The sequence below is a fragment of the Cololabis saira genome, chromosome 2 (assembly GCF_033807715.1).
Source record: "Cololabis saira isolate AMF1-May2022 chromosome 2, fColSai1.1, whole genome shotgun sequence".
Classification (NCBI taxonomy): Eukaryota; Metazoa; Chordata; class Actinopteri; order Beloniformes; family Belonidae; genus Cololabis; species Cololabis saira.
Genome location: NC_084588.1, coordinates 53,611,519 through 53,638,907, shown reverse-complemented (window position 1 = coordinate 53,638,907; position 27,389 = coordinate 53,611,519). Strand labels below are relative to the sequence as shown.

General features: G+C 40.5%; 1 protein-coding gene across 1 annotated transcript; it reads left to right on the top strand.

Annotated features, from left to right (window-relative positions):
• The first annotated feature begins 890 nt into the window (after positions 1 to 890).
• cplx3b (complexin 3b) lies at positions 891 to 27,389 on the top strand. Its single transcript, XM_061706923.1, has 3 exons — positions 891 to 1,391; positions 18,679 to 18,766; positions 23,156 to 27,389. The coding sequence occupies exons 1-3, from the start codon at positions 1,234 to 1,236 to the stop codon at positions 23,378 to 23,380; spliced, it is 471 nt and encodes a 156-aa protein (XP_061562907.1). The 5' UTR covers positions 891 to 1,233; the 3' UTR covers positions 23,381 to 27,389.

The following is a 27,389-nucleotide window of genomic DNA, read 5'->3' as shown; positions in this document are numbered from 1 at the left end:
AATTTTGACGTTTTTCTCGACATTTCAACTTTATTCTCGACATTTCGACTTTTTTCTCGACATTTCGACTTTTTTCTCGAAGTGCATGATGAAAAAAAAAATCTTCCTCTTCTAAAATATTTTTATTTTTCTCCTGCCTGGCCCTAATACTACGGAAGAGTATTAGGGTCAGGCAGGAGAAAAAAGTCGAAATGTCGAGATTAATGTTGAAGTACAATTTCAAGAAAAAAGTCGAAATGTCGAGAAAAAAGTCGAAATGTTGAGAAAAAAGTCGAAATTTCGTGAATAAAGTCGAAATTTCGAGATTAATGTTGAAATACAATTTCAAGAATAGAGTCGAAATTTCGAGAATAAAGTCGAAATTTCGTGAATAAATTCGAAATTTCGAGATTAATATTGAAATACAATTTCACGAATAAAGTCGAAATTTCGTGAATAAAGTCGAAATTTCGAGAATAAAGTCGAAATTTCGAGATTAATGTTGAAATACAATTTCAAGAATAAAGTTGAAATGTCGTGAATAAAGTCGAAATTTCGTGGATAAAGTCGAAATAGTACTTCACCATTATTCTCGACATTTCAACTTTTTTCTCTATATTTCGACTTTTTTCTCGAAGTGCATAATGAAAAGAAAAATCTTCCTCCTCTAAAATATTATTTTTATTGTTATCCTGCCTGGCCCTAATACTCTTCCTTACTAATACTCTTCCTTACTCCCCTGAGAAAGACAGAAGCAGCAAATAAAACCCTCCGGGACAGAAACCGCGGCGCGTCACGTGTGCGTTAGTCCTGCTGGTTCCAGGAGACTCATCATCATCACCGGCGAATCACGGGGTCTCCAGCCCCGGGGGAGCGACTCCCAGCCCGGCGGAGCTGCTGGGATTGGGCGGAGGGAGGAGTGGAGGCTGCGGACGCAGGGACGGGATTGGTAGAGTTCAGCGGCGGCTCAGTCCTTCCCCGCGCGGAGCTGTCCAGGGCCGGAGCTGCTGATCCACCAGGTCCCGACACACCCCCGGAACCATCTCCGACCACCAGGGTCCCAGCCTTGGAGAGGAACTCCCTCTACGCGTGAAATCCCGACAGGTCTGGTTTGAACGCTGCGCTTTTCTGCCATCTCCATCACTGCTGCGTCCAAGAGCGCGCCGAGCGCATCATCCATCTCCAGACCAGACCGGACCAGACCGGACCAGACCAGACCAAGGACCTGACCCAGGACTCCTCCGGATCTCCAGCATGGCTTTCATGATCAAACACATGGTGGGAGGACAGCTGAAGAACATCACAGGTGGACTGTCGGAGGAGAAACCCGAGGGGGAGAAATCAGAAGCCGCCGCGCAAGGCATGACCCAAGAGGAATTTGAACAATATCAGCAACAGTTAGAGGAGGAAAAGTAAGACGATGATTAAAGTTTGTTACCGTGCTACATCGAATTGAAAAGGCGAGGGTGTGTGTGATGAAAAGCGGCTGAGCCCCGGCATGCTTTAGCGGCGCGGTGTTGTGTGTGACCGGCGGAGCGCTCCCAGTGCGCCGTGCGCTTTTTTACGCACCATTGCAATAATAGGAGCCACACATCTGCTCCTCTCGCCCAGGGAGCTCTGCTCTCTGACAGCCCAATATCTGAAGCCATTTTACATTCTGGCTTCCTGAGCGCATTGTTTCATTAATTCTTTTTAAAATGACGATTCGTGTTCCTGCTGCTTTGCTTATGACAGTATAATAAGTGAGCGACCTGTCCAGTGCGCCACTGCCTTTAACCCCAGGGGCGCTGGGAGAGACTCCAACAGATCCCCGTGACCCTGAATAGGAGTAAAGGGGGTTTAGGTAACGGATGGATGGATATCTGTGAGCAAACATCCACATCTGATGCTGATTTAGATGCAATTTTCATCAAATATCCAATTTGTTACTCATAGATGTAATTGCCCTGAATTATATCTTATTGTTTTGAATCATAATGTTTCATCTGTATCCCACATAAAAGCACATTATTTGAATATTTATTTCCAGAGTTTGTACATTCATGGAGTCTTTTTATTCTCGTGTGCACAACAAGGTCGTTCTGACTTACATTGTCCCCCCCAACGGTCAGTATCTCACTAGTGATTAGTGTGATCCTTCCCTCAGAGCAGGACTGCACATCCCTGGATCAGACAGTCACTCCTGGCTAAAGAATTGCTTACCATAGATGCATAATATGAGATTTAAAAAAAAAGAAGAGAAACCAGTAGCTACTTTGTGAGGTCTGCACTTGTGGGGAGGTCCAGTTTTTGTGAGGCCGGCTCTCTCCCGTCATCATGACACCTCTGATGAACAAGTATCCAAATGGTCTAGTAGCTTCTGCAGACATTTTAAGGATGAGTGGGCGTTAGGGATGGGCGGTAAGGACTAAAAAATGTATCACGATAATTTCTGGCATTTATCCCGATAACGATAAAAATGGCGATAAAAAAATACCAATTCAACTCCACCTTTGTAACTATAAATCTATCTCACTCTCAGATCCGCCATGTTTGTTACACAAAAACCTCATCAACGGGAATTTATTCTTCTTTCTTTCTTTCTTTCTTTCTTTCTTTCTTTCTTTCTTTCTTTCTTTCTTTCTTTCTTTCTTTCAGGCTCATTTCTTTCTTTCTTTCTTTCTTTCTTTCTTTCTTTCTTTCTTTCTTGCTCATTTCTTTCTTTCTTTCTTTCTTTCTTTCTTTCTTTCTTTCTTTCTTTCTTTCTTTCTTTCTTTCTTTCTTGCTCATTTCTTTCTTTCTTTTTTTCTTTCTTTCTTTCTTTCTTTCTTTCTTTCTTTCTTGCTCATTTCTTTCTTTCTTTCTTTTTCTTTCTTTCTTTCTTTCTTTCTTTCTTTCTTTCTTTCTTTCTGGCTAATTTCTTTCTTTCTTTCTGGCTCATTTCTTTCTTTCTTTCTTTCTTTCTTTCTTTCTTGCTCATTTCTTTCTTTCTTTCTTTCTTTCTTTCTTTCTTTCTTGCTCATTTCTTTCTTTCTTTCTTTCTTTCTTTCTTTCTTTCTTTCTTTCTTTCTTTCTTTCTTTCTTTCTTTCTTTCTTTCAGGCTCATTTCTTTCTTTCTTTCTTTCTTTCTTTCTTTCTTTCTTTCTTTCTTTCTTTCTTTCTTTCTTTCTTTCTTTCTTTCTTTCTTGCTCATTTCTTTCTTTCTTTTTTTCTTTCTTTCTTTCTTTCTTTCTTTCTTTCTTTCTTGCTCATTTCTTTCTTTCTTTTTCTTTCTTTCTTTCTTTCTTTCTTTCTTTCTTTCTTTCTTTCTGGCTAATTTCTTTCTTTCTTTCTGGCTCATTTCTTTCTTTCTTTCTTTCTTTCTTTCTTTCTTGCTCATTTCTTTCTTTCTTTCTTTCTTTCTTTCTTTCTTTCTTGCTCATTTCTTTCTTTCTTTCTTTCTTTCAGGCTCATTTCCTTCCTTCCTTCCTTCCTTCCTTCCTTCCTTCCTTCCTTCCTTCCTTCCTTCCTTCCTTCCTTCCTTCCTTCCTTCCTTCCATCCATCCATCCATCCATCCATAAATCAGTTTTACACAAAAACCTACACACAAAAATTCTTACCGTGGGGAATTTTTTTGACGGTTTATCATGAACGGTAAAGTATCGCCCATCCCTAGTGGGCGGTATCGTGTCCTGATTCTGGACTCGGCTCATCCAGGGAGCTCTGCAGGGGCCTTGGTAAAGATGCTCCACACTCCTCCGTCATACTGAGCTTCAGCGTGAAGCAGTTACTGGTCAGAAGGTGCTGGATAACCGGAGTCCGCTCTGCTGGGATTACACCAGGACAAGGCTGGAGGGGAGGGGGGTTGGTGCTCACGCTGTCACGTTACATGGAAGCATTTCATCCCCCTCAGCACTGGGGCCACAATGACAACCCTGGTCATCTGATGCCCTTCACAAGGGGAAACAGAAAGCTGCTGATTGGCTGCGAGTGAGGGCTGCACGGCCCTTTGGTGTTTGGCTCGCTCATGTTAATCCAAACTGAACTCCAGGTCATGAAAGCTGCATCTCCCCCTTACACGACCTTCCTCTGACACAGTAGATGCAACCACTTCTTTTTGGACAGAGCTGGTTCTAAACAGTCACTCTGCATTTACAGGACTGTCTCAGAAAACTAGAATATTGTGTTAAAGTTCTTTATTTTCTGTAATGCAATTAGAAAAACAAAAATGTCATACATTCTGGATTCATTACAAATCAACTGAAATATTGCAAGCCTTTTATTATTTTAATATTGCTGATCATGGCTTACAGTTTAAGATTAAGATTCCCAGAATATTCTATTTTTTTGAGATTTTTGAGTTTTCTTAAATAATAATAATATATTTAATAATACATTTCTTAAATAATAAAAGGCTTGCAATATTTCAGTTGATTTGTAATGAATCCAGCATGTATGACATTTTTGCATTACAGAAAATAAAGGACTTTATCACAATATTCTAATTTTCTGAGACAGTCCTGTATACGATTCTGCTGATTTGATCCAAAGAGTAAAATCTTAACTTCCTTTCTTTGCAGATTTAATTCAGTTAAAATCATGTTGCAAACAGAACCTTTTCCATCATCGTATTAATGGCATACACTGCCGTCCCTGACATCTTTTGCTAATAACCGTGTCATTCTGCTGTTTGTATGAGACTGTCACCGACTGCAGCTATTTTCGGGTCATTTGTGTTGATGCTGTTGACGTTGTTTGCAGGACTGAAGTGGCGACACTGACAGATACCGACTGCCTGCCCTCTGCTGGAGGCCCCACATAGTGTTTATGAAAGTGACTTTGAATCATAGACTGCATCTCCCACCACGCGCTTCCTCCAAGGCACTGAGTAAAGCAGAAATACATCTATACCTATGGTGGATCACATGTAGGGCTGGGGATCCATTCAAATGTCAAGAATCGATTTGATTCCGATTCTTAAGATTCAGAATCGATTATCAAGATTTGATTCGATTTGATTCCGATATTGATTTGGGTTAGTGTTATTAAAACTGTTTTTTCAGCTGTTGCATGAATGATATGACTGTAGTTCTGCAACATATTAATACTAGTTTTATATTGAGATTCAACAGCAAGTATTGCAGCTAATGATGCTGTAAGGACCAATCAGCTCCCAGAATGCTGATAGAACTGAAACAGAAACATCGTGGGTCAGAATTACCAAACAGATCCAGGGAGGAAACAGAGACGATGAAATCGGTTTTATTTTTTCCCACATTCTGTTTTTATTTGTTCCATTTTCGGTCTATTTTGGTTTTTAATTTTTGAGCATTTGGTTTTTAGCATTTTTTGCAAATGTAACCCCAAGACAGTATATAAAGTAATGAAATATAGACAATTTATGCAATTATAACCTAACACTTTAATGTTTTCATACTTTTAAACATATTTAAAGGCAAAAACATGCACCAGTTATTCTCCTGTCCAAAGAAATATTCCTTTTTTGGGCATAAACAAAAAAATAGCCAAAAGTTGTAATGTAATGATGAAAAAAAAAAATACATAAATTAAAAAAGGAACTGCAGTTTTCCTCACCACCAGGTTTGACTCAGACGAGCGAGCTGGACGGAGCTCCTCACATCCTTCATAAACCTATAATTCACAAACTTACGAGCAGGATGCAAGAGACCAGATTATAAATTATAAGTACTTGGGCTTTCTTCTCCATCGCCAATTATCCTTCAACTCCCACATTGCAAAACTGGTCTCCAAGCTCAGGGTGAAGTTAGGATTCTTCTTTGGAAACAAAGCTGCTTTTCCCTCAGGGCTAGGAAGTTTCTGGTAACATCAACATTCCTGCCTCTGCTGGATTATGGTGATGTGTTGTACATTCAATTCAATTCAGAATTCTAGACGCTTTCCAGAGATCCAGAACATGAACATAAACCCCCGAGCAATTATTACATAAACAATGGCAGGTAAAAACTCCCCTAGTGGGAGAAAAACCTTAAGCCAAACAGTGGCAAGAAAAACTCCCCTTTAGGAGGAAGAAACCTGGACCAGGACCAGGATCATAAGGGGGGACCCTCCTGCCGAGGGCCAGACTGGGGGTCAGGGACGGCAACAGCACAGCAGGCAGGTGGAAGCAGCAACGGGATGACCAGGGGTGGGGACCGCAGGCCAGCACGCAGCTCCCGAAGCTCCGGCCCAATCAGCAAGTCCCAGTTTGGGGTGCAGGGTCGGGGAAAGGTTGAGAAGGGGCAGGGCCAGGGAGAGGAGTCTTGAGGGACAAACCTTCTCCCCCGCCAGACCGGGCCGTTACCCTGCCCCTCTCACTCCCCCGCCTGACCGGGCCGTTACCCTGCCCCTCTCACTCCCACGCTGCAGGATCCGGTGTTGTGCATTCAGAGATGCTCTTCGCCACCGGCAGAGGATGCTGCACCATGTACAAAAGAGAAAAAAGATAAGAAAAGGGAGGCCAGCACAAGAAACTACAGGAGCGACTCTAACACACTAGAGTTTACACTACCTAGAGATTTACCAACACCAGCTAGAGGTTTACTAAACACTAACTATAGGCTTTACTAAACAGAAAGGTTTTAAGTTTAGTTTTAAAGGTGGAGGTGGTGTCAACCTCCTTAACCCAGATTGGAAGTTGGTTCCATAGTAATGGTGCCTGATAGCAGAACGCCCGCCCTCCAAATCTACATTTAGATACTCTAGGAACTACGAGTAAACCGGCACTCTGAGAACGGAGAGCTCTGCCAGGAACATAAGGCCCTATCAGGTCTTGTAAATAATGCGGAGCTAAGCCGTTTTGGGGTTTATACGCAAGTAATACAATTTTAAATTGGATTCTGAATTTTACGGGTAACAATGGTATAGTCATTGTACATGCATGATCTGCTGGATTGTGGTGATGTGTTGTACATGAATGATCTGCTGGATTATGGTGATGTGTTTATGAATGATCTGCTGGATTATGGTGATGTGTTGATGAATGATCTGCTGGATTATGGTGATGTGTTGTACATGAATGATCTGCTGGATTATGGTGATGTGTTTATGAATGATCTGCTGGATTATGGTGATGTGTTGTACATGAATGATCTGATGGATTATGGTGATGTGTTGTACATGAATGATCTGATGGATTATGGTGATTAGAGCTGCAATGATTCGTCGACGTTGTCGACAAAAATCGATAATCAAAATTGTCGACAATGAATTCCATTGTCGACAATTGTCGCCAGATGTGTTTTTCCAACGGAGTGAGGCGTCTCACTTCAATACAATCTCTGCCGAGAGTCGCGCATGCACGATAGCGTCTCTGCCGAGCGGTAGCGGGTAAACAGAAATGACGGCGTCCCGTCCTGTAGCAGCTGCATGTAACAAAACTTCTAAAGTTTTGGAGCCTTTTAGCCTCGATACGGTAAATAAAAAGAAGACTTGCAAGGTTTGCAAAGCCGACCTTGCTTATCACGGGAGCACGTTGGTAATGCACAAGCGTTTGAAGAGAAAGCACGTTGGTAATGCACAAGCATTTGAAGAGAAAGCACGTTGGTAATGCACAAGCGTTTGAAGAGAAGCACGTCGGGTCTGGGTGACGGGATTCAACAAATGATACACCAGTTCAACCCAGAGCAGGTCCTGCCATCCAGAACCGATTTCACCCACTTGATAGAGAAAAAATATGAGACGTTTTATTTTATTTTTTATATAACACATTTGCCTGTTCTTAAAAAATGAAAAATAATGGACAGAGGTTTATTTATTCATGGATTTATGTCTGACTGATCACTGCCTGTCCTTGGTTTTAAATAGGACATTTTATTAATTTTTGGTATGAACAGGGGCAAAGTTGAATAAAATATCTACAGGACTGTCTCAGAAAATTAGAATATTGTGACAAAGTTCTTTATTTTCTGTAATGCAATTAAAACAACAAAAATGTCATACATTCTGGATTCATTACAAATCAACTGAAATATTGCAAGCCTTTTATTATTTTAATATTGCTGATTATGGCTTACAGCTTAAGATTCCCAGAATATTCAATTTTTTTCAGATAGGATATTTGAGTTTTCTTAAGGTGTAAGCCATGATCAGCAATATTAAAATAATAAAAGGCTTGCAATATTTCAGTTGATTTGTAATGAATCCAGAATGTATGACATTTTTGCATTACAGAAAATAAAGGACTTTATCACAATATTCTAATTTTCTGAGACAGTCCTGTATTTTTCATTGAAGTACCCATCTTTCTCGTGTTTATTATCATTTGCCACATAATTAAAGCGACATACTAAATTTAAGAAAAAATTACTAATTATCCGATTAGTCGACTAATCGTTTCAATAGTCGGTGACTAGTCGACTATTAAAATAGTCGTTAGTTGCAGCCCTAGTGATGTGTTGATGAATTATCTGCTGGATCATGGTGATGTGTACATGAATGATCTGGATTATGGTGATGTGTTGTATATGAATGATCTGCTGGATTATGGTGATGTGTTGATGAATGATCTGCTGGATTACGGTGATGTGTATTAATGATCTGCTGGATTATGGTGATGTGTTGTACATGAATGATCTGGATTATGGTCATGTGTTGTACATGAATGATCTGGATTATGGTGATGTGTTGATGAATGATCTGCTGGATTATGGTGATGTGTACATGAATGATCTAATGGATTATGGTGATGTGTACATGAATGATCTGCTGGATTATGGTGATGTGTTGAACATGAATGATCTGATGGATTATGGTGATGTGTACATGAATGATCTACTGGATTATGGTGATGTGTTGTACATGAATGATCTGCTGGATTATGGGGATGTGTTGTACATGAATGATCTGGATTATGGTGATGTGTTGTACATGAATGATCTGGATTATGGTGATGTGTTTATGAATGATCTGCTGGATTATGGTGATGTGTTGTACATGAATGATCTGCTGGATTATGGTGATGTGTTGATGAATGATCTGCTGGATTACGGTGATGTGTATGAATGATCTGCTGGATTATGGTGATGTGTTGTACATGAATGATCTGGATTACGGTGATGTGTATGAATGATCTGCTGGATTATGGTGATGTGTTGTACATGAATGATCTGGATTATAGTGATGTGTTGTACATGAATGATCTGGATTATGGTGATGTGTTGTACATGAATTATCTGCTGGATCATGGTGATGTGTACATGAATGATCTGCTGGATTATGGTGATGTGTTGAACATGAATGATCTGATGGATTATGGTGATGTGTACATGAATGATCTACTGGATTATGGTGATGTGTTGTACATGAATGATCTGCTGGATTATGGGGATGTGTTGTACATGAATGATCTGCTGGATTATGGTGATGTGTTGATGAATGATCTGCTGGATTATGGTGATGTGTTGATGAATGATCTGCTGGATTACGGTGATGTGTTGTACATGAATGATCTGGATTACGGTGATGTGTTGTATATGAATGATCTGCTGGATTATGGTGATGTGTTATACATGAATGATCTGCTGGATTATGGTGATGTGTTGATGAATAATCTGCTGGATTATGGTGATGTGTTGATGAATGATCTGCTGGATTATGGTGATGTGTTTTACATGAATGATCTGGATTATGGTGATGTGTTGTACATGAATGATCTGGATTATGGTGATGTGTTATACATGAATGATCTGCTGGATTATGGTGATGTGTTGTACATGAATGATCTGCTGGATTATGGTGATGTGTTGTGTATGAATGATCTGCTGGATTATGGTGATGTGTATATGAATGATCTGCTGGATTATGGTGATGTGTTGATGAATGATCTGATGGATTATGGTGATGTGTTGTACATGAATGATCTGCTGGATTATGGTGATGTGTATATGAATGATCTGATGGATTATGGTGATGTGTTGTACATGAATGATCTGGATTATGGTGATGTGTTGATGAATGATTTGCTGGATAATGGTGATGTGTTGTACATGAATGATCTGGATTATGGTGATGTATTGTACATGAATGATCTGCTGGATTATGGTGATGTGTTTATGAATGATTTGCTGGATTATGGTGATGTGTTGTACATGAATGATCTGCTGGATTATGGTGATGTGTTGATGAATGATTTGCTGGATTATGGTGATGTGTTGTACATGAATGATCTGGATTATGGTGATGTATTGTACATGAATGATCTGGATTATGGTGATGTGTTGTACATGAATGATCTGGATTATGGTGATGTGTTGTACATGAATGATCTGGATTATGGTGATGTGTTGATGAATGATTTGCTGGATTATGGTGATGTGATGTACATGAATGATCTGCTGGATTATGGTGATGTGTTGATGAATGATCTGATGGATTATGGTGATGTGTTGTACATGAATGATCTGCTGGATTATGGTGATGTGTATATGAATGATCTGATGGATTATGGTGATGTGTTGTACATGAATGATCTGGATTATGGTGATGTGTTGATGAATGATTTGCTGGATAATGGTGATGTGTTGTACATGAATGATCTGGATTATGGTGATGTATTGTACATGAATGATCTACTGGATTATGGTGATGTGTTTATGAATGATTTGCTGGATTATGGTGATGTGTTGTACATGAATGATCTGCTGGATTATGGTGATGTGTTGATGAATGATTTGCTGGATTATGGTGATGTGTTGTACATGAATGATCTGGATTATGGTGATGTGTTGTACATGAATGATCTGCTGGATTATGGTGATGTGTTGTACATGAATGATCTGCTGGATTATGGTGATGTGATGTACATGAATGATCTGCTGGATTATGGTGATGTGATGTACATGAATGATCTGCTGGATTATGGTGATGTGTTGTACATGAATGATCTGCTGGATTATGGTGATGTGTTGTACATGAATGATCTGCTGGATTATGGTGATGTGTTGTGTATGAATGATCTGCTGGATTATGGTGATGTGTATATGAATGATCTGATGGATTATGGTGATGTGTTGCTGGATTATGGTGATGTGTTGATGAATGATCTGCTGGATTATGGTGATGTGTTGATGAATGATCTGGATTATGGTGATGTATTGTACATGAATGATCTACTGGATTATGGTGATGTGTTTATGAATGATTTGCTGGATTATGGTGATGTGTTGTACATGAATGATCTGCTGGATTATGGTGATGTGTTGATGAATGATTTGCTGGATTATGGTGATGTGTTGTACATGAATGATCTGGATTATGGTGATGTATTGTACATGAATGATCTGGATTATGGTGATGTGTTATACATGAATGATCTGATGGATTATGGTGATGTGTTGTACATGAATGATCTGCTGGATTATGGTGATGTGTTGTATATGAATGATCTGCTGGATTATGGTGATGTGTTGTACATGAATGATCTGATGGATTACGGTGATGTGTTGATGAATGATCTGCTGGATTATGGTGATGTGTTGATGAATGATCTGCTGGATTATGGTGATGTGTTGTATATGAATGATCTGCTGGATTACGGTGATGTGTTGTACATGAATGATCTGCTGGATTATGGTGATGTGTTGTATATGAATGATCTGCTGGATTATGGTGATGTGTTGTACATGAATGATCTGCTGGATTATGGTGATGTGTTGATGAATGATCTGCTGGATTATGGTGATGTGTTGTACATGAATGATCTGATGGATTATGGTGATGTGTTGTATATGAATGATCTGCTGGATTATGGTGATGTGTTTATGAATGATCTGCTGGATTATGGTGATGTGTTGTACATGAATGATCTGCTGGATTATGGTGATGTGTACATGAATGATCTGCTGGATTATGGTGATGTGTACATGAATGATCTGCTGGATTATGGTGATGTGTTGATGAATGATTTGCTGGATTATGGTGATGTGATGTACATGAATGATCTGCTGGATTATGGTGATGTATTGTACATGAATGATCTGGATTATGGTGATGTGTTATACATGAATGATCTGCTGGATTATGGTGATGTGTTGTACATGAATGATCTGGATTATGGTGATGTGTTATACATGAATGATCTGCTGGATTATGGTGATGTGTTGTACATGAATGATCTGGATTATGGTGATGTGTTGTACATGAATGATCTGGATTATGGTGATGTGTTGATGAATGATTTGCTGGATTATGGTGATGTGATGTACATGAATGATCTGCTGGATTATGGTGATGTGTTGTACATGAATGATCTGCTGGATTATGGTGATGTGTTGTACATGAATGATCTGCTGGATTATGGTGATGTGATGTACATGAATGATCTGCTGGATTATGGTGATGTGTTGTACATGAATGATCTGCTGGATTATGGTGATGTGTTGTGTATGAATGATCTGCTGGATTATGGTGATGTGTTATACATGAATGATCTGCTGGATTATGGTGATGTGTTGTACATGAATGATCTGCTGGATTATGGTGATGTGTTGTACATGAATGATCTGCTGGATTATGGTGATGTGTTGTGTATGAATGATCTGCTGGATTATGGTGATGTGTATATGAATGATCTGCTGGATTATGGTGATGTGTTGCTGGATTATGGTGATGTGTTGATGAATGATCCGCTGGATTATGGTGATGTGTTGATGAATGATCTGGATTATGGTGATGTATTGTACATGAATGATCTACTGGATTATGGTGATGTGTTTATGAATGATTTGCTGGATTATGGTGATTTGTTGTACATGAATGATCTGCTGGATTATGGTGATGTGTTGATGAATGATTTGCTGGATTATGGTGATGTGTTGTACATGAATGATCTGGATTATGGTGATGTATTGTACATGAATGATCTGGATTATGGTGATGTGTTATACATGAATGATCTGCTGGATTATGGTGATGTGTTGTATATGAATGATCTGCTGGATTATGGTGATGTGTTGTACATGAATGATCTGCTGGATTATGGTGATGTGTTGTACATGAATGATCTGCTGGATTACGGTGATGTGTTGATGAATGATCTGCTGGATTATGGTGATGTGTTGTACATGAATGATCTGCTGGATTATGGTGATGTGTTGTATATGAATGATCTGCTGGATTATGGTGATGTGTTTATGAATGATCTGCTGGATTATGGTGATGTGTTGTACATGAATGATCTGGATTATGGTGATGTGTTGATGAATGATCTGCTGGATTATGGTGATGTGTTGATGAATGATCTGCTGGATTATGGTGATGTGTTGATGAATGATCTGCTGGATTATGGTGATGTGTTGATGAATGATCTGCTGGATTATGGTGATGTGTTGTACATGAATGATCTGCTGGATTATGGTGATGTGTACATGAATGATCTGCTGGATTATGGTGATGTGTTGTACATGAATGATCTGCTGGATTATGGTGATGTGTTGTACATGAATGATCTGGATTATGGTGATGTGTTGATGAATGATCTGCTGGATTATGGTGATGTGTTGATGAATGATCTGCTGGATTATGGTGATGTGTACATGAATGATCTGCTGGATTATGGTGATGTGTTTATGAATGATCTGCTGGATTATGGTGATGTGTTAATGATCTGCTGGATTATGGTGATGTGTTGTACATGAATGATCTGGATTATGGTGATGTGTTTATGAATGATTTGCTGGATTATGGTGATGTGATGTACATGAATGATCTGCTGGATTATGGTGATGTGTTTATGAATGATCTGCTGGATTATGGTGATGTGTTGTACATGAATGATCTGCTGGATTATGGTGATGTGTTATACATGAATGATCTGCTGGATTATGGTGATGTGTTGTACATGAATGATCTGCTGGATTATGGTGATGTGTTGTACATGAATGATCTGCTGGATTATGGTGATGTGTTTATGAATGATCTGCTGGATTATGGTGATGTATTGTACATGAATGATCTGCTGGATTATGGTGATGTGTTGTATATGAATGATCTGCTGGATTATGGTGATGTGTTGTACATGAATGATCTGCTGGATTATGGTGATGTGTTGTACATGAATGATCTGCTGGATTATGGTGATGTGTTTATGAATGATCTGCTGGATTATGGTGATGTGTTGTACATGAATGATCTGCTGGATTATGGTGATGTGTTGTATATGAATGATCTGCTGGATTATGGTGATGTGTTGTACATGAATGATCTGCTGGATTATGGTGATGTGTTGTACATGAATGATCTGCTGGATTATGGTGATGTGTTTATGAATGATCTGCTGGATTATGGTGATGTGTTGTACATGAATGATCTGCTGGATTATGGTGATGTGTTGTACATGAATGATCTGATGGATTATGGTGATGTGTTGTACATGAATGATCTGCCCAGTGTCTGCGGTCACTTGACGCTGTGTATCATTGTGCCTTGAGATTTGTCCCTGGCTGTAAACATCTTACCAGAGGTGTCTTCAGTATTAACATTCATTACTCAGGTAGAAGTATAGATACTAGAGTTTAAAAATACTCCTGTAGAAGTTGAAGTATCAACTCAAGTTTTTTACTCAAGTAAAAGTATAAAAGTACTGGTTTCAAAACTACTTAAAGTATAAAAGTAAAAGTAATGTAAGGGGGAAAAAAGCTATTAAGGACAAAAGCCATTGAAAATGAATGTATCTTAGTATAATGTAAATATATTAAAGAAGCATATATGTGTACTATTGAGCATTAACATGTGTTAATATAAATATATGAAAGAAGCATATATGTGTACTATTGAGCATTAACATGTGTTAATATAAATATATTAAAGAAGCATATATGTGTACTATTGAGCATTAACATGTTAATATAAATATATTAAAGAAGCATATATGTGTACTATTGAGCATTAACATGTGTTAATATAAATATATTAAAGAAGCATATATGTGTACTATTGAGCATTAACATGTGTTAATATAAATATATTAAAGAAGCATAAATGTGTACTATTGAGCATTAACATGTGTTAATATAAATATATTAAAGAAGCATATATGTGTACTATTGAGCATTAACATGTGTTTCAGAGAGCAGCAGATATGATGACTAGTTGCCTATAAGTATTGTAATGGTGCAAAAAGTCAAACTTCATGTTCATGTTATCATTTATCCTAACCTTTATTGGAATGTACATCCAAGTTTAGTTGCAGGAATCTGAGGGAACGGATGTAAGAACAAAACTGGACAAGAACATCTGAAACAACCACAACCAAATTCACTCTATCCGGATGGAGCAATTTAACTGGATAGTTTTTATTAAAGGCCCAAATGAAATAGAGTAACGAGGCTGTTTTTAAAATGTAAGGAGTAAAAAGTACAGATAATTGCGTGAAAATGTAAGGAGTAAAAGTAAAAAGTCGTCTGAAAAATAATTACTCCAGTGAAGTATAGATAACCAAAATGTCTACTTAAGTAAGGTAACGAAGTATTTGTACTTCGTTACTTGACACCTCTGCATCTTACACCACTGTACCTTGTAGGCCAAATCCACTTGTCCATCTTTATACGTACGCAGGCGTTTGCATTGGTTGCATTGTTTGAGCATTATTTATAAAACCCTTCTGGAATTGGTTCCTGCTCACCTATGTTCATATCTCAGTAGAAGCCAAAGCCACCACGGCCTGCGCTCCCATGATGCTTTGCACTTCATTGTTCCGCGTGTTTGCACTGAGCTGGAAAAAGAGCTTTTAAATTCGCTGCCCCTTTTGCTTGGAACTCCTTTCAGAAAGACTTTAAACTGACAGACCTGATATCTTTGATGACTTTGGTTGGATCTTGAAGGACCGAGAGCGTGAAAGCTTCAGTGTCTCTGTACCTGATGGTAGTTCTGTCTCCTCAATATCTGCACTTTATATGATGTGGTTTTATCATTTTATTGCTACTTTGTTCCTCTGTTATTTGTATTCAGTCTTTTAACCTTGTGATTTTATTTGTTTTGACGTGCTGCTCCTTCCTGGCCAGGTCACCCTTGTGAAAGATCCTTGATCTCAATGGGCTACTACCTGGTTAAATAAAGGTTAAATAAAAAATAAAAAAGGTTATAGGTATGACTTGTGAAACGTCTGACCCCAAGAACCTTATCACCACAACCAGTGGACATAGACTCATTTAAGTAGCTGCCTCTGATTAATAAACTCATATATTTTGTGACTGATGTGATTCTGGTGAACCAGGGAAACCTACTTTTAGCGAGAGAGGAAAACGAAACCCTCTAATCTGGTCTCTTGCATCCTGCTCGTAAGTTTGTGAATTATAGGTTTATGAAGGATGTGAGTAGCTCCATCCAGCTCGCTCGTCTGAACCTGGTGGTGAGGAAAACTGCAGTTCCATGGCCGGGATTCTGTCTCCACTGATCCCCGCGTTAGAAATCCAACTTTGCAGCAGAAATGTCTCGTTTTCCTGTTAGATACACTAAGAAAACCAGTTTGGGATTGGCCAACGAGGGACAAAACTTGGTGAAGCAGCTTGTTTCTCCGGGCCGAGGGGCTGCTAACCAGGACTAACCAGGACTAACCAGAGGACGCCGGCTGGACCGTCTCCCCCAAGCTCAATGGTCCTTGGACCAAGTGGCCATTGCTGGACCACTGGCCAACAATCTTTGAAAAGGGGCGGCAGTAGCTCAGGTGGTAGAGTGGGTCATCCAATGATTGGAAGGTTGGCGGTTCGAACCCCGCTCCATCCCAGTTGCTGTCGTAGTGTCCTTGGGCAAGACACCTTACCCAGCTTGCCCCGTGTGAATGTGTATGAATGTAGGTGGTGGTCGGAGGGGCTTCTGTCAATGGTCTCTGTAAAGCGCTCTGGGTGCCTTGAAGGGCGCTATATAAAACCAAGCCATTATTAAAAGAGAGGCAGCAGAGGTCAGTTAGGACCTCTGGTGCTCAGGTCCATCCGCTGGCAGGCCTGTTGGACCTCGGGGTGCGACTGCGACCATCTCAGGCCGGCATGCCGCAGACTGAGTTACTCCGGTTCAGGCAGCTCTTCCTTCAGATGGTGTTTCAGCACCGACATTTGAAATGAGGCTGTTTGGACAGATTTGATCAGAGTGTCATAGGTTAGCATGAGCTTAAAGGAGACCTATTATGGCATCTAATACCTATTTTAAACAGGCCTTGAATGTCTTAAAATTGATTGTTTTTGCTAAATAAATTAGAAATTCAGCCTCTGATCCATGTCTTTATCTTCCCATTCTCTAACCTCATTATCTATGCAGGATTCTGAGTGGGCGGGGCTATGATAATGAGGCTCTGTGCTGATTGGCTGCCTGAATGACGCGATACACCGCTACGGAAAAATGGCGGAAGCTCCGGCCGGTGGAGTTAGTTGTTAGTGGTTTCACGCATCGGAGGACGAGCAATGTAAATCACTCCTGTCATTCCGTAACTTTGGGGAGCAGAATCTTATTGTCTCGTAGATCCACATCACACTGGACGATCATCCGGGCGGCTGTACAGACACTGCAGAATCTGGTTGTTTCCTCCTTCTCTGAGTTGGCAGGCTGAGGGGAGACCACTTTATATATGTTAAAGCAAGAGAAAACCTGTTTTTCAGAATAGGTCCCTGTGGCAGGGTGGAGGAGAAGCCACTCAGGTTGATTAGGGCACAGGTGTTCCCAATCAACCTCTCCACCCTGCCTGCCTTCATAAGGCGTGGCTGCACAGCAGCAAGAGGTCTCCCTGTTCTGCTGAGTGAAGCCGAAAGCACGTGTGTTGTGGGTGAAGGATCAAATAAAGGAGTTCTGCAGTGAAACCCCGTGTCCTCTCTGTCCTGTCGGTCGGGCCCCGTAGCACTCGCCGTGCTACAGTCCCCTTTAACAGCCAAGGTGAAACAGCCATCTTGCAGTAACTGAATTCAGGTGGGCTTGTTCCAAACATCTTCCAGGTCTCCACCCTTTTGCCCATTTTTGGATTAACGAGGCTTTAATGACATCAGTTCTTACAAATATGGAACCATGTAGTCACTCAAAAAGGAGGCTTTGCCATGGCCTTCACAGTCCACCACCCCAAAGATCACTAAAGGTTGGTAGTTAGACCTCAGAAAAGCGGTGAAAGTCTATGAATCTCACATTATCAAATGTTGTTTGGAAAGAGAATATAAAAATCTCCTGAAAGAGAAGAGAAATGCCTTCTGTTTGTTAACTCTTTGTTAAAGTAAACATATAGTAGTGACAGCCTCCTTACAAAAATGTGTAATTTTTAACTTTCTGCCTGATGGAAGTCAGAATCAACAAATTAATTTCATTTAATGTTAAAATCAATTTGAACTGGGGTGCAAAAACTTTTTTTTAAATTTGTTTCAAGACAAATGCATTTTTTTTTTCTTTTGCTTTTGCATCTGCAGAGACGGTTTTTCTGCTCTTTTCATCTTCTCACACCGACCACAGTGCTGGATTATAAATGCAGGTTTGCTCGGCAGCTCTGAAGGTGCGGTAGGGGCTCAGGGTTTAGTAGCTTCCCCCAATAATGCACATGGCAGTGAAACCCTCAGACTGCTGGACAGACACGTAGCTGTATTTTTGGAGCTCCAAACATCTCAGCATCGCTGCCTCTGCTTGGCCTTAGTCGGTCCTCCTGGGACATGGGTTTCCCTCACATTTGGATGTGTTTTGATTAGCAAATGACCAAAATACCAAGTACCGCTTTGTAAATATTCTTTCTATAAAACCATGTTTTGTCCTTTTTCTTGCAGACAAGAACGAGAAGCTGACGTTGCCCAGAAGAAAGCTGAAAGGGCCACAGTTAGAAGCCATTTCCGGGATAAGTATAGACTGCCGAAGGTAAAATAATATCAGTAATAAACCAAGTCCTTTTTGGCTCAAAACTGGCCTCCAAAAATCAAACACACTGCAAAAACACAAAATCTTACCAGGAATATTTGTCTTATTTTTGTTAAAATGTCGAATTTTTAGTCAAAAAATCTCATTACACTTAAAACAAGAGTCATCACCAGAAAAATAACTTGTTATTTGACAATTTTCACCTTTTTCAAGTAAATTTTCACTTGAAATAAGTAGAAAAATCTGCCAGTGGGACAAGATTTATCTTCTCATTTCAAGCAAAAAAATCTTGTTCCACTGGCAGATTTTTCTACTTATTTTAAGTGAAAATCTACTTGAAACAGGTGAAAATTGTTTGTTTTTTTATAGTGATGAGTCTTGTTTTAAGTGTAATGAGATTTTTTGGCTAAAAATTAGACATTTTAACTAGAAATAAGACAACCTGATCTCACAAAAGACCTCTCACCACTATTTTCCGTGGTATATACACGGAAAATGGTATAATTCCGTGTGAGCCCCACGGATATTGTACCATGCAAAGTCAATGGGATCCGTTGTCGTGATATATACACGGATTATGACATTATTATTATTTATATATTATTCTTTATTATAGTGGCTAAATTATGAGTTTTTGTCGCGCAAGGTACTGTTTGTTACTGTCAGTTTGTAAAAGCATGTTTTTAACGTTTTAGCAGTGTTTTATTGAGGTTTTAATGAGAGCACCTCGGATATTAGTACTATGCGAAGTCAATGGGATCCGTCACCCGATTTGACTGCTGTCAAACCATTGAATGAAGGACAAAATGATAACAATCATCCCATACATATGGGCCAGTAGGGCCCTACCCTACAACCCCATGTTATTAATGCTCAGTAGGCACAGAAGTTTTGTTATGAAGCTCACACCTCACCTCCCTTTTTTATGTATTTAGCTAGAATTTTAAAACCTGAACAATAGAATTCAACGTAAAATGCCGGATCTTGTCCATTAAAAACAATACTTTTTGGAACATAGTGTAACGACCACAGATAAGATAAGGCCTTGCCCACCTGGGCAACACATCAGCATTTGGCCGACTGGTTAGTGCAGTTGACTGTGGTTTGGGAGACTGTGGTTCGAGACACGCTCTGGGCACGACTTGTTCTCCACAGTATTTTCCTCATTGTGTTATGGTTTTCTTTTAATATCTTTAACATTTTTAAACACAAAAACACAAAAGTGTCCTTGATAATTCAATAATACAATAGGTTCATGTTAAGGACATCCGTTTTAATTAGTTCTCCTTCGATTATGACATGTTATTAATGCTCAGTAGGCACAGGAGGTTTGTTATGTATTGTTATGAGGCCTATTTCGTGTCTATTTTTGAACAGTTCACTAACGCTTTGAGCTAGGAGGCTGCAATTCTAGACTCTGTATCAGGAGGTGACTCTCATCCACTGTGCCGAGTTTCAGATCTGTGTGACCTTCGGAAATGTCATAGGTCACCGCGTGTGTTGCTTTTCGGGCCTGCAAAGCCTATTTAGTGTCTTTTTTTGCATAGTTCACTAACGCTTTGAGCTAAGAGGCTGAAATTCTAGACTCTGTATCAGGAGGTGACTCTCATCCACTGTGCCGAGGTCCAGACCCGTGCGACCTTCGGAAGTGCCAAAGGTCACCGTGTGTGGTGCCTTTTTCGGGCCTTTTTTCTGTGTTTTTTGAATAATTCACTAACGCTTTGAGCTGGTTTTTGACTATGTTGCAATGCAGAAGGCCCTTTGCTAGGATCTTTTGATCCCGTGGCTGTATGACTTCCACAGAGCTAGTTGGCGTTGCAGAGGGTTCACAGAGTTGAGACTTGGCAAGCCCAATCTAGGCCCCATATGGAGGCCACAGGTCGAGTTTTACTTGGTTTGGTCAAATGTTGTGGCGTACGTTAGAATGTTGGAAAAGGTGAAGTTTCAAAGCCCCGCCCATCGAAAAGTACAGGTCCGATCTGCACCAAACTACCGTCTGTCTGTTCAGGGGATGCCCCCAAACAACATATAAAATTCAGACTCCTAGCTAAAAGCGTTAGTTAACTATGCAAAAAAAGACACAAAATAGGCCCATTCCATTAGTCAGGAGGCTCTGAGACCGATACGTTTCTACACCCTCCTAACCAGCCAGGACGTTTTGGAGGAAACACTGTTGCAGAAGTCATAGAAGTCAGAATTTATATGTTGTTTGGGGGCATCCCCTGAACAGACAGACGTTAGTTTGGTGCAGATCGGACCTGTACTTTTCGATGGGCGGGGCTTTGAAACTTCACCTTTTCCAACATTCGAACGGGAGCCGTTGCCACAACATTTGACCAAACCAAGTAAAACTTGACCTGTGGCCTCCATATGGGGCCTCTATTTTTTTTTTATTTAACCTTTATTTAACCAGGCAAGCAATTTAAGAACAAATTTCTTATTTACAAGTGCAGCCTAGGGGGGTAAGGGGAGGGAGCTAAGATGAACAAAAACAAAGTTATATAAATACACAAAAATACATTAAAACACAATACAAAAGATAAAACAATGAATCAAGTAAAACAGTCAGTATGCATGAAGGAGGACTAAAGGCAAGTGCAGGAGTCGGTTGTACTTAATAAAAGATGTAGTTTTGAAGGTGGAGATGGAAGTGAGAACAGAAAGTTTAAGGGTTTTTTGTAAGGTGTTCCAATCAGAGGCTGCAGCGAACCGGAAGGTATTGCGCCCAAAGGTGGTGCGGACTTTGGGGATGGAGAGATTGATGAAGGCGCTGGACCTTAGAGTGCGGGCAGGTTGTGAGAGGTGCAGAAGAGAGGAGAGGTAGGGAGGAGTAATGCCGAGGATAGATTTGTAGATGAGCAGAAACCAGTGATGGGCTTTCTATTGGGCTTGCCAAGTTTCAACTCTGTGAACCCTCTGCAACGCCAACTAGCTTTGTGGAAGTCGTACAGCCACGGGACCAAAAGATCCTAGCAAAGGGCCTTCTGCATTGCAACATAGTCAAAAATCAGCCTCCCAGCTCAAAGCGTTAGTGAATTATTCAAAAAACACACAAAAAAGGCCCGAAAAAGGCACCACACACGGTGACCTTTGGCACTTCCGAAGGTCAAACTTGGCACAGTGGATGAGAGTCCCCTCCTGATACAGAGTCTAGAATTACAGCCTCCTAGCTCAAAGTGTTAGTGAACTGTGCAAAAAAAGACACGAAATAGGCCTCATAGGCAAACCTATAACAATACATAACAAACCTCCTGTGCCTACTGAGCATTAATAACATGTCATAATCGAAGGAGAACTAATTAAAATGGATGTCCTTAACATGAACCTATTGTATTATTGAATTATCGAGGACACTTTCGTGTTTTTGTGTTTAGAAATGTTAAAGATATTAAAAGAAAACCATAACACAATGAGGAAAATACTGTGGCGAACAAGTCATGCCCAGAGCGTGTCTCGAACCACAGTCTCCCAGACCACAGTCAACTGCACTAACCAGTCTCCAAGACCACAGTCAACTGCACTAACCAGTCTCCCAGACCACAGTCAACTGCACTAACCAGTCGGCCAAATGCTGATGTGTTGCCCAGGCGGGCAAGGCCTTATCTTATCTGTGGTCGTTACACTATGTTCCAAAAAGTATTGTTTATAATGGATAAGATCCGGCATTTTACGTTGAATTCTATTGTTCAGGTTTTAAAATTCTAGCTAAATACTTAAAAAAAGGAGGTGAGGTATGAGCTTCATAACAAAACTTCTGTGCCTACTGAGCATTAATAACATGGGGTTAGCCATAGAAAGGGGCGATAACAGCCTCCTGCGCCTACTAGTAGGTAGAGTAGGGCCCTACTGGCCCATATCTATGGGATGATTGTTATCGTTTTGTCCTTCATTCAATGGTATGACAGCAGTCAAATCGGGTGACGGATCCCATTGACTTTGCATAGTACAATATCCGTGGTGCTCCCATTAAAACCTCAATAAAACACTGCTAAAACAGCGTTAAAAACATGCTTTTACAAACTGACAGTAACAAACCACCTTGCGCGACAAAAACTCATAATTTAGCCACTATAACAAAGAATAATATATAAATAATAATAATGTCATAATCCGTGTATATATCACGACCACGGATCCCATCGACTTTGCATGGTACAATATCCGTGGTGCTCACACGGAATTATACCATTTTCCGTGTATATACCACAGAAAATAGTGATGAGAGGTCGTGGGCATTTCACGGATTTTTGTGAGATCAGGTTGAAATAAGACAAATATTCTTGTTAAGATGTTGAGTTTTTGCAGTGCAATTTCTCTATTTTCTATCTGGAAACGCTGATCTTTCGTGTGTCTTCGTGTGTCTGCTTGTTCAAACGTGTCTCCACCCAGAACGAACTAGACGAGACCCAGATCCAGCAGGCGGGGGACGACGTGGTCCTGCCCACGGAGCTGGCCAAGATGATCGCCGAGGACAACCAGGAGGAGTCGCACAAGCAGTCGGTGCTGGGCCAGCTGTCCAACATCCAGAACGTGGACATGGACCAGCTGAAGGACAAGGCCCAGGCCACGCTGGAGGACCTGAAGAAGCAGACGGAAAACTGCAGCCTCATGTGATGCGGCCGGCGCCGAGTCCCGGGGGGATCAGAGTTTTACTTGTGCAAATATTTGCCAGAGGCAGAGCTGCTCGGGGTGTAGACATTTTCTCAACGCTTTACTGGGATGTCAGATGCAGAACTACGGTTTTTCTAGTGGTGCGATGTTACACCGATGCCTATGATTTCCTATAGCTTCCACTGGACGCAGTCCTTCTAAATCATACAAGTCCTGAATGTCAGACACATTTTTCACAAAATTTAAACAAATGCACTCTTAAAAAATTGCCATTCCTCCCACTGAGATGTGGAAACATGAGATTATTTCTGCCTTTTGAGCAACTCGTCCTCTGAGTAAAGTTTGTCTAGTGTGTGAAATCCTTTACTCCCTGATTTTCCCATGTCTCCCTCGTTCGCTCTAACCGACGTGACCGGCGATGACGCAAAACGATTCTGCCACAGAGATCACAGTCGCGTGTGCTACTTCGTCTTTTCTCTGTAAACTTGCAGATCCTGATTCCACCCAGGGGAATGGCTGAGATCAGCATGTACGAGTGTTTTATGCCTAATTTAGGTTCCTAAAATAAAGTAAAATAGCTCATCTCATCCTCCCGTGAAAAACGTGATGGCAAAAGCAGTTTTGTGTTAGAGCAACAATATTGCTGATCTTTGAAATATCGTATAAACGTTGCTGCTGTCGTCTTAATCTTTTCCTAGACATATCATTATTGAGACATTTTGGTTTTATAGCCTTTTTTCTGTACTTAAGTGTGCCTTGGATGTCAAAGTTGTCTTCTTTTGAGCTCCAAGACTCTTTTCCGGGGGATGAGTCTCCTCGTTCGTGTTTCTGCAGGAGATTCCTCAGTTTTGGTTCAATCAAAAAGCCACAAATGACTCGCAGCAATACGTAGGTTACAAGTGCGTACGTGTACGTGTGTGTAGTGATTGTGCTCCCAGATTTAACATAGCATTTATATCGTGAGTGCGTCTGTAAATATGCTGCATTTGGAGAGTAAGATTATTTAAAAGAAGCTGCTTGGATGAGGAGAGGGAATGCCGTAGGAGTCGTACGCCAAAGCCTTCGTCACCAACGCAGAAGAGATGACACAGTGGTCAGAGACATGTAGCGGGCTTCTGTACATCCGTGTTTTGTTTTCAAATGACAAAATAAAAATAGAGAAATAATCCAAAATAATCAGTTTCCCATCTTTTGTTTTGATAATAAAAAACGGAAAACAGATCGTTATCCATTATCCGATTTCATTGATGTGTTTGAAAATAGAAATTGGGAATTAAAACAGCGAGTGGAAAACTCTTTTCTCTATTTCCTATTGGTTTCCAAGGAAACTGAAAACAAGGATTGGACCAATGGGGGGATTGCACATGCGCAGTAATAAATTAAGAAAGTTGTTTCTGGTTCTTTTGTTGATCAGATTGAAAATGAACAGTTTTAGATTTTTTTAATGTTGAAACAGAAAATAAATCAAATCTGAAACCTGGGAGTGAAACATGAGTTTAATCTGTAATCTGTCTTCACTCCGTCATGAAACTGCAGTGATGTTGTGACAGTCCGTTCAGCTGCAGCGTCCAATCAACAGTGTTGTGTTAGTTACTGAAAAATAGTAACTAGTTACCGTTACAAGTTACTTCATTAAAAAAGTAACTCAGTTAGGGGGCAGCATTTCTGTCAAATATCCAACGAATATCCAACGTAAAACTAACTTCACCGCGGTCTGGCCATGACCGTCATGTTTTTGAAAGCACACACACACACACACACACACACACACACACACACACATACACACACACACACACACACATCCACACTACGTTTCCTCTGGTCTCCGCGTGCGGGGAAAAAAGCTTCACTGTAGCCAGAAATAACGGAGTAACGCACCGTTTGGTAGCGGTAATTGAGTTACTGAATTTAAAAAGTAATGCGTTATTAGAGTATTAGAGTATATGAGTATTAGTTACCGCAAAACTAACGGCGTAACTGTGGCGCGTTAGTCCCAACACTGCAGATCAATAATCAATAACATGTACTGAACTCTAACATACTGCCCCCCCCGTTGGAAACCAATAGGAAATAGAGAAAAGAGTTTTCCACTCGCTGTTTTAATTCCCAATTTCGATTTTCAAACATGAAATCGGATAACGGATAACGATCCGTTTTCTGTTTTCCGTTTTTTATTATCAAAACAAACGATGGGGAACGGATTATTTGGGATTATTTCTCTATTTCCATTTTTAAATTCAATTCAATTCAATTTTATGTCTCTAGACGCTTTCCAAAGACCCAGAACATGATCCCAGAGCAATTATTACATAAACAATGGCAGGTAAAAACTCCCCTAGTGGGAGAAAAACCTTAAGCCAAACAGTGGCAAGAAAAACTCCCCTTTAGGAGGAAGAAACCTGGACCTGGATCTGGATAATTTTTGTCATTTCAAAACAAAAAACGGATGGCCGCGCAGACGGCCCGGGCGTCTCCCGTCCGTCTGCGCGGCCCTGCAGCCGGTCGCTAAGGCTCTCTGGGTCGCTAGTGTGGTCAACCATCACGACCCCCCCGCCCCGTCCCCCTGACCCCCCGACCCCGTCCTCGTCAACCCCGACGTCTCAGTCGTTGCTTCGTGCTGGTGGATATCGTGGATATCGTGTTGTTCAGCCAGTGTGATTTGTCAAATGGTGTCTTTGTTAAACTGATAATAATAACATAAAAAAGCCGTAGTGTTCCAGAGCAACACAGTCGGTGTGGGCCGTCGCGGTTCCCAGCGCGGTGTTTTCTGACCGAGCACCAGGGACGGCAGTAAAAACGCTGTTGATGTCGTGCTGCATTTATAAACAGTCCGTCTTTGTCGTGAGTGTGTGCTGAGGAGGATGTGAGCGTTTTGTGGCGACCCTGGGGATTCCCTCTGGTGTTGGTTTGTGTACTGACTGTTTCCTGGAGCGTCTGCAGGTGAAGGGTCGGTGGTTTATGTGGCTCACCTGTATTTACGCCGGCCGCTAGCCCGGGCTGGGGACACTCCAGCTCCCAGTTACTTTATCTTTTGAGTATTCCCCTTCACACACTTACCCGGCTGCAGGAACTGTTACTCAAACATATAAATTAACTTCTCAAAGTTAATTTCTTAACTTAATCATTTCTCAAATGATCAAAATGAACTAAAACATAAAGTAACATCATGTTTAACTACTTTCAATAATTCATATATGCTTAAATTAGCATAAACAAATTAAGTCAACTTAAATTGCATTGGACTTACTAAACTAGAAAACCCAATCACATCCACATTCAAAACTGGTTCTTTCCTCCCAGTTCTACAATCGATCAAGCAGTTTTTCAAGTTTGGGCAGAAAAAACGCATAACTTGACAAACACCGACCCTTCACCTACAGGAACTCCAGAAAACAGTCAGAAAACAAACCAACACCAGAGGGAATCCCCAGAAAACAGTCAGAAAACAAACCAACACCAGAGGGAATCCCCACGGTCGTCACAGTTCCATCACATCCGTCCTAATTTTGAGGCCTGGCATGATTCGACAGCCAAAATCTGTTATTTTTCTTATTCTTATCCTCCTTCTCAGTCCTTCTCAGTGAATTATGAAGTCATAATCAAAAGAAACTGACGTTTCCGACCTAAATCCAGATTAAAAGGAATTTTATTTGCCGTTAGCGGGTGCAAACCGAGGCACCGCGTTTCCGCTGCAGTGGTTTTTGTCGAGTGACTTTATTCATAATATATCAATAACATAAGGCCGAGAAAAAAATGATGAGATGTTTTATTGTTTTTTTCTGTCGAGTATCATCACGAGGTGATATGTGGGTGGAAAAGAAGCCATAAATCTAAACTATGTGACTGCAAGTAATAACTCAGTGATGATAGTGACTTTTGTGCTGTTTTCCTGTGGATCTGGTTTCTATGGAAACGGGTGAGATGACACGCAGTCTCCTCTCGTTCTGTGGCTGTTTCTTTGTTTTCGCTGTATCTGTTTCAGTGAATTACAAGTTCCAACTGCAATAAA